Source organism: Equus asinus, chromosome 28, assembly GCF_041296235.1.
Source record: "Equus asinus isolate D_3611 breed Donkey chromosome 28, EquAss-T2T_v2, whole genome shotgun sequence".
Classification (NCBI taxonomy): domain Eukaryota; kingdom Metazoa; phylum Chordata; class Mammalia; order Perissodactyla; family Equidae; genus Equus; species Equus asinus.
The window spans coordinates 15016686-15031281 of record NC_091817.1 but is presented as its reverse complement, the minus strand read 5'-3'; the positions used below and the strand labels follow the sequence as shown (position 1 = coordinate 15031281).

Here is a 14596-nt window from a genome sequence, read left to right as displayed (position 1 = left end):
TTGTCCTTTTGCCTTGTTCCAGGAAATTTCATTGATTTCCCTTTCTAGATCTGTATTTCTGTCTTCAGACACGTCCATTATTTAGCTTGTCTTTTGCGCTTTAATTTTTAGCAGTTCATCTTGTTTTCTGATTTCTTCTTTCATAAAATCTTATTTTTATCATATCTTTTATTGTGGTAAAATATATGTAACATAAAATTTAGTATTTTAACCATTTTATGTATACAATTCAGTGGCATTAAGTACATTAATATTGTGTACTTAACTATCACCACTGTGCATCTCCAGAACTCTCTTCATCTTCCCAAACTGAGACTCCATATCCATTAAACAATAGTTCCCCGTTCCCCTTCCCTACTGCCTCAGGTAGCCACTGTTCTTTCTGTGCCTGTGAATTTGACTACTGTAGTTACCTCCCATAAATGGGATCATGCAATATTTGTCCCTTTGTGTCTGGCTTATTTCACTTTGCATAGGGTCTTTGCAGTTCGTGCATGTTGTAGCATGTGTCAGAATTTCCTTCCTGAATAATATCCCATTTTATGTATATATCACATTTTGTTTATCTATTCGTGCATTGCTGGACGCTTGAGTTGCTTCCACTTTTTGGCTATTGTGAATAATGCTGCTAATGAGCATGAGTGTACAAATACCTGTTCAGTTCCCTGCTTTCATTTCTTTTGGAGATATGCCCAGAAGTGGAATTGCTGGATCATATGATAATTCTCTGTTTAATTTTCTGAGGAGTTGCCACATCTTTTTCCATAGCTGCTGCACCATTTTACATTACCACCAGCCACGCACAAAGGTTTTGGTTTCTCCACATCCTCACCAACACTTATTATTTTATGTGCTTTTGATAATATCCATCCTAATGGGTATGAAGTAATGTCTTGTGATTTTGATTTGCATTTCCCTATTTATTAGTGATATTGAACATCTTTTCATGTGTTTATTGGCCATTTGTCTCTCTTCTTTGAGAAATGTCTATTGAAGTTCTTTGCCCATTTTTTAATTGAGTTGTTTTTTGTGATTGAGTTGTAGAACCTGTTTTTGTTCTGGATGTTAATCCCTTATTTGATAGATGTTTGCAAACATTTTCTCCCATTCCATGAGTTGCCATTTTACTCTGTTGATAGTGTTCTTTCATGCACAAAAATTTCTAATTTTAATGAAGTCCTAGTTGTCTATTTTCTTTTCTTGCGTGTACTTTTCGTGTCATATCCAAGAGATCATTCCCAAGTCCAATGTCATGGCACTTTTCCCCTGTTGTTTTTCCTAAGCATTTTTGTAGTTTTAGCTGTTATATTTAGGTCTTCAATCCATTTTGAGTTAGTTTTTGTATATGGTATAAGGGTTAATTTAATTTTTTTTGTGTGTGGATAGCCAGTTTTTCCAATACCACTTCTTGAAAATACTGTTCTTTCCTCCTTGAATTGTCTTGGCACCGTTACTGGAAATCATGTGAATATACGTTTGAGGATTTATTCCTGAGCTCTCTGTTTTATTTTGTTGGTCTGTATGTCATATGGCAGTCCACTTTTTTGATTACAATAGCTTTGTAGTAAGTTTTGAAATCAGGAAGTGTGAAACTTCCAACTTTGTTCCTTTTCAAAATTGTTTTCCCTATTTGGGGTCCTTTGAGATTCCATATGAATTCTAGGATGGAATTTTCTACTTCTGCAAAAGAGTCTTATTCTTAATGGTATAATCTCCTCTCATATCTCTCTGAAGGTATGCATTAGAATGTTAGAAAATATTTTTCTTGTTTCCTGAACTACCTGTGTTCCTCCTGTTTTATCTTGTTCCTTCTCTCTCACACTTTGTTTTCCTCAAATAGCTGATAATCCTTAATTGTTGATATTTATAAATGAAGGACTTCATTTATCACTGGAGATAACTTGCATGAATATCCTACACTGTTTTAAAGGTCTTTTTTTTTTTTCTGCTTTTTCTCCCCAAATCCCCCCAGTACACATTTGCATATTTCAGTTGGGGGTCCTTTTAGTTGTGGCACGTGGGACACTGCCTCAGCGTGGCCTGATGAACGGTGCCATGTCCGCACCCGGGATCCAAACCAGCGAAACCCTGGGCCCCCAAAGCGGAGCATGCCAACTTAGCCACTCGGCCGTGGACTGGCCCCAGAAGGTCTTTTTTGACACCAGATCTCTTTACTGTATAATCGGGAGGAGCTTATTGGCAGGCTTTTAGATGTAAATTAGGTGAGCTGGGGGCAGCTGTTGAATTCCATGATTGCCAAAATAAGGAAAGCTTCGTTCTAGGGCAGAGTGTGGAATCCCTTAGAGTATTTCATTTTTATGAGGAGCTGCCTTTGTTTGTTTGTTTCTTCTTTTCTGTGTTGTGGAGGTTCAAAGTTCTCTTAAACGTTGCTTAGTTCACGAGAGAGCTTTACTTCCTTATGTCAGTTGCTCTGTATACACAGGCCCAACTGTTCAGCAGTAGTCCTAAACGTAGTTATTCTGATGATCACCTTGTGGCCTGTTCTCCCTTACTGTACTGTTTGTCCTGTCCTGGGAGTATCTTTGGGAAGAACAGCTCTCCCTTCTATAGGAGCCATCTCTTATTCCTATTTTGGATTACAGTTTGTTCTATTCTGGTTTCTTAATCAGAATCTCTCAGCCTGTTAGTTTGCTGAAATTCTGTAGTTTTGGATCATTAATAGTACCCTTTCCTTGTTTCCAACTCTGCAGATTTATTTTCCTTTTTCCCTTTACTTTTTACCTATGTTTTAGTTTCATTTCAATGGTATCGTGAGAAGGTGGTGAAATAAATGCATGTGCTCAGTCTGATTTTATTTATTCATCACCACTTACTATGAGTAGGTAACATTCTAGGTTCTGTGAATAAGATAGACAAAGGTGTCCCAGCTTTCATAGAGATTATATTTGGATGGGGGGGACATATTGAGCATATAATTAAAAAAACGACAGCTTATAGTAGTAGATTATAGTAGTAGTAGTAGTAGATTCTAGAAGGTAACATGGGCTGGGGGGGGTTCTGGGGGTGACCTATAAATTGACAGCTGAAGGAAATAAAGCCTGTCTCGTGAAGAGCCTTGGGAGGAGAGCTTTAGGCAGAAGGATTAGCAAATGCAGAGACTCAAGGAGAGGAAGGAGCCTGTTTTATTAAAAGGAAAGCATGTCTGGGGTGCAGTGAACAAAGTGGCTAGTGGTGTCAGATGAGATTGGAGAGAGGTGTCAGTTCTTGTAGGGACTTGGAGTCTTTGGTAAGGAAATTTGACTTTATTTTAAATATGGTGAGAACCAAACGAAAGGTTTTAGAAGGGGAGCCATACAGTTTGTTTTTGTTTTTGTTTCTAAGATAATTTTGGCAGCTCTGTAGGGAATGTATTTGATTTGGATGTTGCCCGTGGAGGTGGAGAAAAATGAAGAAATTGTGGATGTATTTTGCAAGGAGTATCTTTGGACCTTTGGATGATGTAAGCTTCAGTAAACTGAGCCACAAATGACAAGTTATTTGGCTTGTCCAACTGGTTGGTGCTGTTTACTAATATAATGAAGGTTGGGGGAGGAACAGATTTGGATGAAGGAAAATCAAGAGTTATTTTATTTTATTTTTCCTGAGGAAGATTCTACCTGAGCTAATATCTGTTGCCAATCGACCTCTTTTTGCTTGAGGAAGATTCTCTCTGAGCTAACATCTGTTCCGGTCTTCCTCTCTTTGTATGTGGGTCGCTGCCGACGAGTGGTGTAGGTGTGTGCCTGGGAACTGAACCTGGGCTGCTAAATCAGAGTGCACCCAGTTTAACCGCTAGGCCACGGGGCTGGGGCCAGCCCAAGAGTTATTTTTTTGATACATTTGAAATGCTTGTGATAGAAGGTGAAGCTGTAGGTAGGCAGTCTAGAATTTTGGGACGAGGTCAGAACTGAAAGTATAAATTTAGAGCCATCATAACAATAGTGTTTATTGTTTTGGGTCTATAGATTATCTAGGCAGAGTGTCAGTAAGAGAACAGGGCTTAGGGCAGAGTCGTGAGGCTTTCATATTAGAAATGAAGAGGAGAAGACAGCAAAGGAGATGGCTGGTGAGATAGGAAACCTGGAGAGCCTGAAAATCAAGTGAAATAATTTCAAGGACAAGAGTAGTCATCTTTGTTGAATTTTTGAGAGATGATATTAAGATGAATAAAGAGCAATGTCTGTTGGATTTGATAACAGATTTTTGTCCTTCTTGATGATCATTTTCATTGTGTTGGAAACTATACTGGAGTAGATTGATGAGTGAATGGGAGGTGAGAAACTTAAGGCAGAAAGTACAGGTTCCTCTTTTTTGAGAACGTTGGCTGTGAAGAAGGTTGCAGAGATGAGTGGGTAGCTGGAGGAACACACCTAAATTCAGTGTCAAACTTTAAAAGGCATACTATAAAAAGCTTTACCTATTACTATTTCTTTCAACTTTTTTTCTTTGAGAAATTCTAAGCATACACAAGAGTGGAAAATGGCCAACCCTGACACATCCACACCCACATTTACTCCTTCCCTTGCATATTATTTTTAAGCAAATTTCATATAGTTTCAGTTATAAATATTTCATTCTGTTTTTAAAAGATAGACCTTTAAAAACATAAGCACAGTAAAAGATTAACAATAATTCCTTAATATCAGTGTCCAACTGGTGTTGAAATTTTCAGGTTTCTCATAAATGGTCTTAAGGCTTTTAGAAACGGATTCCAAATGAGATCCACACATTGCATATGGGTGCTATCTTTATTTATTTATTTATTTGAGGAAGATTAGCCCTGAGCTAACATCTGCCGCCAGTCCTCCTCTTTTTGCTGAGGAAGAGTGGCCCTGAGCTAACATCCGTGCCCATCTTCCTCTACTTTATATGTGGGATGCCTGCCACAGCATGGTGTGCCAAGCGGTACCATGTCCGCACCCGGGATCTGAGCCAGTGAACCGCGGGCTGTCAAAGTGGAATGTGCAAACTTAAGCACTGTGCCGCTGGGCTGGCCCTGGGTGATATCTTTTCTTAGCTCTCTTTTTATCTATTTTCTCTTTTTTTTCCTTGCAAATTATATGTTAAAAATCTCCATCACCTGTCCGTCTGGATGTGCTGTTTGTCTCTCCATGGACTTCTGTTTTTCCTGTGAATTGTAATTTGGATCTAAGGGCTTGATGAAATTTGATTTTTTTTTTTTTTTTTACAAGAGTACTTAATTAGGGAAGTCTTCTATCAGGAGGCACATAAATTCTGCTTTATCCCTGTTTTTGTGATGTTAGCAGCTGTTGATGTTTATTTAGTACTTAGATCCTTTAGTTCATTTCAGGTTGAAAATGGTGATACTCTGATTTTGTCACTCCTTCTTCATTTTTTTAGCTGCCGTAATTCTAAAATGAGAAACTTCCCTTCATTTGCTCTTTGGTTACCCAGTGAATGGTACAGTTCTAATAGAAAAGGCAGGCTACATGCTTTATTGTTTTTCTTTATTTAAGTTTTCAAAATGGTGAGTTGGTTCTTTAGCGTCTTCCTATGGTGACCAAGTAATTTTTGCTTTTGTTTTTGTGTTTAATGTCATGTACTCCTGGTTTTAAGTATATTTGATATGTTTCAGTCTGTTATAGTTACTGTTTTTATTGATGTTCGAATTGTCGTCTACTGGTCAATGGGAGCCTCTTCAAGTTAGCCATTGAGTCCTTTAACTAGACCCTGTTTTCCTTGATAACTTTCTTGCAATCAGGAATAATTAAACACATCATCTGGTATATATCTGATCTGAGACCTGGAATTAACTAATTCTCCAAGGATATGGTATTTGAAAATAACTGTTACATATTTTACTTAAATTTTTTTTTAACTTTACAGTAGCCTATTGAACATACTTATTTGACAGTCTTTTAAATTGTTCCCTTTAGTTCTTGGGATATGAATGTTCTTATTTGTTTTGCCTCTTTACTGTTGTGATTTTAGGCATTTGGGAAATTCTCTTTCTTGCTTTTGCGTTCAGGTATGTATTAAAGCAAATTTTTGGTTTTTAGTTTGTTGTTTGTCTTATCCAACATTTTGATTTGTTTGGAGTGAAGGGGCTGGCTTCTTGCGTTACTTAATTAAATCACCATATTGACTAAAGTTCTCCTGTTGCTATTCCAGTTAGGGATTAACATGTTCCTAGAATGTCAGAAATGATGTCATCTGTGGCTAAAGTGAAAACTAACTGCTTACTTCCCTAGTGTTTTTATATTTGTTATGGATGCTTTCTGTTTGCTTTTTATTGGTAAGCTTAATATATTATGGTTAAGGTCAGTTTTGCTTTTGCATATTTGACATACTTCAAATCTGTAATTTGGGTAGGGGACAAAAAGAAATGGAATTTTTTTCCCTTTTCTAATACTTGACTATTTTTAATTGGAAGCAGAGAGAAGGAAAAAGGCAGAAAGGTCACTGTGAAATTGTGTGAACTTGTAGGGGTTGAAATTAAATGTGCCAAATAAAGAAACTTGTCTTCTGTTACAAGATTCCTCCTACCTATGTGTTAATGTGGATCTAAATTCCGTTGAATTTCTGTTTTTCCTGTGCGGGTGTGAGGGACATAGATGTTGTGGTTATCATTTTATAAAATATGCCAGCAGCAAACTCTAGTGCTATTTAGAAGGAAAAAGAAGGCATTGAGAACTTGGGCAGGTAGTGCTTGCTAAGCTCTAAAGTATATCACTTTTACTCGTCCGTACAGAAAACAAGCATGAGGCCAAGAGGAGGCGGACAGAGAGAGTTAGGCGAGAGAAGATAAATTCTACAGTAAATAAGGATTTAGAAAACAGAAAGAGATCTCGAAGTAACAGCCATTCAGATCATATCAGACGAGGAAGAGGAAGACCTAAGAGTGCGTCTGCCAAAAAGCACGAGGAGGAACGAGGTATGAACAAACCCAAGCAGGTTTTCCAAGGATGAAGTTTGTCTCAGATCTTCATTAGATGGTAGTGAAGAAAGTGTTTGGGAGGCACTGAACTCCTGGACTGAAATCACAATCATATTTTAGTTTGAAAGCATTTCCTCTGAGGTAGATGCTTGTTAAAAAACACAGAAATTTAATTCTTACTGGAAAGCTAAAGGCTTAAGTAAAACTCACCTTGCTATAAACTAATAGAGTTCAGAGATGATAATTTGTAAATGGCTTCTGGAGAAGCCTATTAAAATGACTGTACTTTGGAGTTTATTTTGTTTTTTTAAGGATAGATCTGAGTTCTGTTCAGACTTATTTCAAATTGTTATACTATGTGCTTTAAAAATTTACTATTGAAAGTGTTCCTCAGTATGAGTTTTTAGATTGGTTATTGTGTCCTTCCTACTTTGAAGCAGCTTTTAGATAGTTAGGTAAATTCCCCTTGGTCCAAAATGTGTTTATATTTCTCCTTACGTATCTTCTCCTTTCTTCTGATAAGTAATGTGTCTACCAATAACTTGTTTTTAACCATACTAAAGCTTTAGCTTCTCTTCTTTGATTTATACATCTTTTAAAAAGCTTTTTATTATGGAAAATTTAAAAGATTACACAAGAGAAGAGAGAATAGTATAATGAAACCCCCATGTGCCCATGATTATCTTTTTAAAATTGAGACTTTGAAGCCAGTTATTAATGAAAAAAAAGGATAGTTGCTCTTTATAATTCTTTAAAAACCTCTGCCAATATAATTTCTTCTTTAGTGAAATGTGTTTATAATTTCTGATATTATTTGTGAGTTATGCTTTGCTTTTTCAAGTAGTCAGTCTTAGGTATTCAGGTATTCAAGCATAAATGTAGATTTCTCGTATTTTAGATGCTGAGAATTTTTTACCCAGTCACCATTTCTGTCTGCTTTGTGTGCTTTTATTTACATAAAGTTACTGCTGCTGGGGAAAATAACTTCACTGGTATAGCTGTCCCTAAATTTTATCAAAGTTAAAGATTTTTTAATATTGTATGGCCAAAGGAATAGCGTTTATGTTGTATTTGACTGTATCCTATGAAGACCGTACTTAGATACACCTTAATTTCTTGGGTAATTTTATTGCTTTTTCTCTTTCCTTCTATTATACTGCTCTTCCAGAGAGTTTGAGTTATTTTCTCAATTTGAATGTGCTTTTTTAACAATGGGATGATCAGAAAATCTATGCAAAAGACTGTTTCCGAAGGAAACGAAAAGTCAAAGAGGAAAGAGAAAAGAGGGAAATACTGGTTGGCCTAGAAAGCAGAACATTCTTTTCAATTGAGGTAAAGGGAATATAACCCAAAGAATGGAGAAGGAATGCTTCTGGTGGTGCTTGAGAGGAGATGAGAAAGCAGATGATGACAGTCTTTTAGTGGGGAAATGAAGTTGATAGAGTTGTGCTAGGACTCGATATATGCAGATTTGAACTTTTATTTCATGTTAACTTGAAAAAAGAAGATTTATTTGGCTGTAAGTTTTTGTCAGGTATTTTCAGTTTATTATAGAAAAGTTTTAAGAAAGCTAGTTCTAGAGTAAGATATGCTTTTATTTGCTTTTAGTACAAACAGGAAAGTGCTCAAGGCAATTTTTGGAGAATAAACTGGAATCTCCAGGTCCAGGGGAGTGAGCAAACTTTTTCTGTAAAGAGCCAGGCAATAAATATTTTAGGCTTTGTGGGCCTTACAGTCTTTGTCGCAGCTGCACTGCTTTGTCGTGGTGGCTGGAAAGCAGCCATAGACAATATGTAAATGAATGTGCATGGCTGTGTGCCAGTAAGACTTTATAGAAACAGGTGGTGGGCCAGATTTGGCCCCTGGGCTGTATTTTTGCCAACCGTTGAGGCAGACCATGTTTTCTAAATATAATGCGGATAGAAAATATGAACTTTTGAAATATCTGTATATTTTAGAATAGACTTCTTTGATAGGTTTCTTAGTGTTAAGTAATTAGTTTAAATCAGTTTTGATTCCCTCTTCATAGGCAGTTGAAAAATTTGAAGCAAGCTTTACTTTTATTTTAATAAGGAAAACCTGACAATGTGTCTGAAAACATGTTTTTAATTGACTTTATTGTTTTCTGTATTTTGAAAAAGAGTAGGAAAAAGAATGGAAAAGGAAAGCTTGTTAGACACCTAGATAATAACAAATAATAAAAACAAACCTTTAAACTTAACAATTTTTGGTCAGTTTAAGATGTTTTTATATGTGGGGAGTATGATTATCCTGGATATTAGTAATGTAGGGGTGATATTTTAACTGATTAAAGTATGTTCTGCAATTCTGAGTGTTTTATTAGTGAACATATAGAATTAATGTAGACTTCAAGTTAAAGATGGTGGATTGAATAAAAACATCTAGCTCTGTACCCTACCAGATCCTAGTAAAATCACAGTAAAGGGATTTTTTTTTAAAGGGCAAAACCCCCAAGGACAAGGAATGGAAGAGGCAGCAAAATTCCAGGAGGTGAAAACTGTTTGAGGAGACCCATGAAACCTAATTGTAAGCTCCTTTGGGGAGAGCTAAGAAAGAAGCTGATTTTTATTACACAATTGCCTTAAGGCAGGAATTTGTGCATCAGTTATGTCTGGAAGTGTAGAGGTGAAGGTGAAGCTAAAAACAAGATTGTTTGGAAGTCTCTTTTTTAATAGCCCCCTAGGACTGTTTACCTCATCCTCCCTCCAAGTTTATCGTTTGGGAAAGATAAGATAAAACAGAGTTTCTGGTCTAGGGAACACCAGGCATCAGTGAGGGCAGGGGTACTATGTGAAGATCAGGAAGATTAGGTGAAAATTTGAGATGATAAATATTGAGTTCAGGCTTATTTTATATCTTTCAGGTAAGAGATTAGAAGTATCTTCTCTAGGATACCAGATACAGATACATTCATTTGGGATTTCACAAAGAAATGGCCCAGTCAGATCATCCTAAAGTGATGACCACAGTCAAGCTCCACATATGTGCATGAGCTAATTAACTTTTTTTGGTCCCGCCCCTAAACATGAGCACATTACCAAGAATTACCGAGATATACAGAAGAAAGCATCTAGTATCAAAGGCTAAGACCAAATCAACAGGGGAAAAAATAATTTGGATACAACAAGTTTTTGCAGGGAGAAGAAAAAATTAAAACTATCATTAATATTCTTCGCAAGAGAAGATATTGTAGTCTTGAAACAAGAGTAAGATGATATTTAAAAGGAAATTGCAAATGTCAAGAAATTACCTGGAAAATGAACTTTAAAATGTGAATCTTGGGGCCAGCCCCGTGGCTGAGTGGTTAAGTTCGTATGCTCCGCTTCAGTGGCCTGGGGTTCCTCAGGTTCAGATCCCAGGCGCAGACATGACACTGCTCATCAAGCCATGCTGAGCCAGCATCCCACATAGCACAACCAGAAGGACCTACAGCTAAAATATATAACTATGTACCAGTGGGGCAACAGTTGTTAGCTCAGGTGCCAGTCTTTAAAAAAAAAAAAGTGAATCCCCCAAAAAAGTGAACATATATATGTATATATGTTCATATGATTTGCAGAAATGAAAAACTTTAACAGAAGGCTTATAGACAAAATTGAAGAAATGTACCAGAACATAGAGCAATAGGAAAAGAGATGAAAAAAATAAAATGGGAAAGATAAGAAATTTAGAGGACCAGTTTGAGATCAACATCTGTAAATAATTGATGCTGCAGAAAATGAACATAGAAGATGGAGGAGAAGGAAGTCATCAATGAAATAATTTAAGAAATTTTCCCAAACCTGAAGGACGTTCAGTTTCCATGTTGAAATGGCCCACCAGATTCCCAGCCCAATGGATGGTTAAAAGTAGAGATTATACCAGAGCATTTCATCATAAATCAGATCTCTTTGGTTAAAGGGAAAATCCTTCAAGTGTTTAGAGAAAAAAGAATCAAATAATATTGGAATTAATACAGTGGGAAAAATACTACCCAGCCAGGAACAAACTATTTATATGTGAGCAACGTCAGTGAATTTAAAAAACATGTTGAACGAAGAAGCTAAACACAAAACAGTACATACTATATGATGCCATTTATATGAAGTTCAAGAACAGGCAAAATGAATCTATGGTGGTAGAATCGGAACAGTGGTTGCTGGGAGGGTGGGGAGGGATTGACCAGAAAGAAGCGTGAAGAATTTTGTATGTCTTGATTGTGGTGTGGGTTACATGGATGTGTATGTTTCTCAGAACTCATCCAATTGTACACCTAAGATCTGTGTATTTCACTGTATGTAAATTGAGCAATAATTTTAAAAATAAAAAAAGGTATTGGGTTTTCTTTTTTCAAGATTTTATTTTTCCTTTTTCTCCCCCAAACCCCCTGGTACGTAGTTGTGTATTGTTTTTAGTTGTGGGTCCATCTAGTTGTGGCATGTGGGATGCTGCCTCAGCATGGCCTGATGAGTGGTGCCATGTCTGTGCCCAGGATCCAAACCGGTGAAACCCTGGGCTGCCGAAGCAGAGCATGAGAACTTAACCACTTGGCCATGGGGCCAGCCCCAGTATTGGGTTTTCTTAACAGTGGCACCAGTAGTAGTTGGCAGACAATTTTTTGCCTTCATGATCCTAGGGGGATATCTACGAGTCCTTTGTCAACCACGCTATGAGTTAGTGTAAAGGTTGACCAAAGACACTTTCTGACATTTAGGGTCTCAAAAAATTTGCTACCTGTACTCCCTTTTTCAGGAAGCTACTGCAGGATACATGTTATCAAAATGAAGACATAAACCAAGAAAGTATCTTGGGATCCGGGTCACAGGGTCCAACTCAAGAGAGAGATGAAGAGAATCTGCAGCATGGTGTTAAGAGATTCAAGATAACAGTTGTGTAACAGACCTGGAAAACAACCGTTTCAGATTGGAGCACATCAGATGACTTGGAGAGATTTCTTCAAGACGATAACATTGATATAATACATAATATGTCTAAAATTCTGAAAGACACACATAACTAGGAGAGAGTTTGGGTTGAATTAGTAATGAAAACCTAAGCAAATGAAAAAAGAGAATCCCTTCAGGGAAAGCAATGTGCAGGAAAAGGAAAATAATTTACATAGAATAATGTAAACATTGAATATTGATCTCACCGAAATTGTGATATAATGGGGAGAGTGTGGTACAATACGTGGAAAACAACAAAATCCTAATTTTCCATGGGAGAAAGTCACTTAATAATGCCTAAAATCAAAAAACTAAAAAGTAACATCATATAAAAAATATTAGAGATAGAGACATAAAAACAAAAAGGAACAATTGAAGAAAAAAGTAGTTGCATTTGGAGAGTGGGAAATGTATATGGGGGGAGGACTTCTGTTTTTATAGCAAGTTTGGTAAAAATGATTTGACTCTAAATTATGTGCATGTTTACCTTTGATTAAAAGGTCAAAACAAAATTAAAAAACAGGAAAAAGTAGAATCATAATAGAGCCTGAGAAAATTTGGAAAAATGTACACAAAGCTGTTAATTGTGACTTTAGCTGGCTCATGAGAAAATAGATGATTTTTATTTTCTTTTTTGTTTTTCTATATTTTTCAAATTTTCTACCATGAACTTGGATTACATTTGTAATCAGGAGGGGGAAAAATAGACATAAATGTTCATTATTCTTATTTTCTGTAGCAGGGCTAAGGTGAAGAAGTTAATATATTCATAAAGGCACCACTGATGTTCAGAAGGGACCATCTTTAGGGTGAGAAAATTCATTTTGACCAAGACAGTGAGCTCATACTAGTGAGGAGAAGGAAATGTTTGAGAGTCTTAGAAAAATGATGTAGCTATTAGACTATGTATAGAAACATACATCATTTCCATTTAGTCTTAGAATTTAGTTCATGGCATTTCTATAACTCTTTTGTGTAATTTTTAAAAATTTTCAGTTCAGTAGCATACTTTATAACAGTGTACACTGTAGTATAACGTATAATATTTGTCATTTAAAGAAATACTTGAAAGCTTTAAGTTTTTTTAAAAAAATTACTACATCTACTGCCTTTATATTAAGCTTCCCCTTTTTCTTTTAACAGAGAAACAGGAAAAGGAAATTGACATCTATGCTAACCTCTCTGATGAAAAGGCTTTCGTGTTTTCAGTCGCCTTGGCAGAAATAAATAGAAAAATTATCAATCAAAGACTTATTCTTTGATATTTGTCTGAAAAATGTGTCGAAACTTTCTTCAGGATTACATCAGCAAATTCTCGAACAGTCACGGACTCTCAGGAGCGTTCTGACTGCATCAATAAGGGCCATCGATTGTTTTTTTCCCCCGCTGTCATTTAGCCTGTGCCACATTTGGGAGCAAAACTCTAGGCTTGGACTATTTTGGGATTTCCTTGTTTACCAAGGAGTGTTGTCAGTGTTTTGTGTTTGGGACATAAGTAAGTATATATTTACCACCCCTCCCCCCCCAAAAAACTGGATGGCTATTAAAGGATAAAGGGGTAGGGGTGGGAGTGGAAGTGTGAAAACTAGGGAGATAAATGCTTAATAGTATTCGGGTTTGCCACCAGAGATGCAATATTTTAAATACTTTGAGAAAGAGTGACTTTTAAAAGTATATATTTCAGATTTTCAGCAGTAACAGATTGCATATATACAGTTCAATTACTTTTAATAAATTGGCAATTGATATTTTATTGAATGGGGAATTAAGAATATAAACTGTAAATTTTGTCTTAAATTGATTTTTTTCTTGGCCTTTATTTTTATGACTTAAGGTATGAGTTGTATTTTGGGAGATACTTTCTAAACAGTTTGGAAGTTTGGGTGCTACATGAAGAAAAACGTTTAAGGATATATCATACTTTAGATATAAACACCTTGTTTTCTTGAATGTAATTTATTTATTGGTTAAAAAAAAAACTTTTCTGCTCTCAAGATGGTGCCTGTTAACCTAAACATAAAATATATTTATTACTTACAAAATATTTCTTAGATAGCCACTTTTAAGCAGTAATGTTTTATCTGAATGGGTGTTCATTTATACATCCTGATAATTATTTAAATTGTTACTTAACCCCACTCTGGAAGAAAAAAATAAATTTAATATTGAAATTAATAGATTAAATAGTGTGGTGTAAGCTTTTTGTTCTAGTGAAGTTTGTGAAATATATTTGACTCAATTTTTCTAGTGTTAAATGATATTTATAGTTGATTTATTTTGTACTAAATGTTTTTACATTTTTGCTTATCAATTTAATGATTAACATATTCAGACTTGACAGTAACTCCCTTATTTTAAGTGCTCCCCACCCCCAAAATCTGTTTGGAAGTCCTACCTTGTTAGGGAAGGTAGTCATCAGTTAGACTTAGCCCTTAACTTAAAAGAATTTCCCTTTCAGTTTCAGCAGTAGTGTTGTCAGCTTCATCATGCGTCTCTCATCCATCACTTCCCAAAAGAAAAAAGGTTTACCTTTTTTTCTACTTTATTTAAATGGTAGCCAGCAGAGGGAGCTTAAGAGGTACTCTAGGTAGAATGTAGAATTTTCCTAAGAATTCCTTTTCTCTCAATCCCCATATTTACCTGCAGGTACTAGTACAATTATCTTGTATACATTTTAAAGCCCTAGTAATAAAGTTTATTCCCAAGAATACTAGTGTGATTTTATTTTTGAAACATAAGAAAATAAAATTTA

At 35.9% G+C, this 14596-nt stretch overlaps 1 protein-coding gene across 10 annotated transcripts in view; it reads left to right on the top strand.

Annotated features, from left to right (window-relative positions):
• The window catches only part of C28H16orf87 (chromosome 28 C16orf87 homolog), an 85375-nt gene extending 71347 nt beyond the window's left edge, over nt 1-14028 (top strand). For 5 of the 10 annotated variants that reach the window (XM_070500631.1, XM_070500632.1, XM_070500633.1 and 2 more), the window contains 3 exons: nt 5953-5989; nt 6713-6895; nt 12988-14028. In XM_070500631.1, coding sequence (XP_070356732.1) covers nt 5953-5989; nt 6713-6895; nt 12988-13106 — 339 coding nt within the window. In that variant the 3' untranslated portion in view covers nt 13107-14028. Of the gene's footprint in view, nt 1-5952; nt 5990-6712; nt 6896-9359; nt 9563-9782; nt 10558-11650 lie in introns of those variants that run through there. The other 5 variants (XM_044761219.2, XM_070500626.1, XM_070500629.1 and 2 more) reach the window with 4 other exon arrangements.
• The last annotated feature ends 568 nt before the right edge of the window (nt 14029-14596 follow it).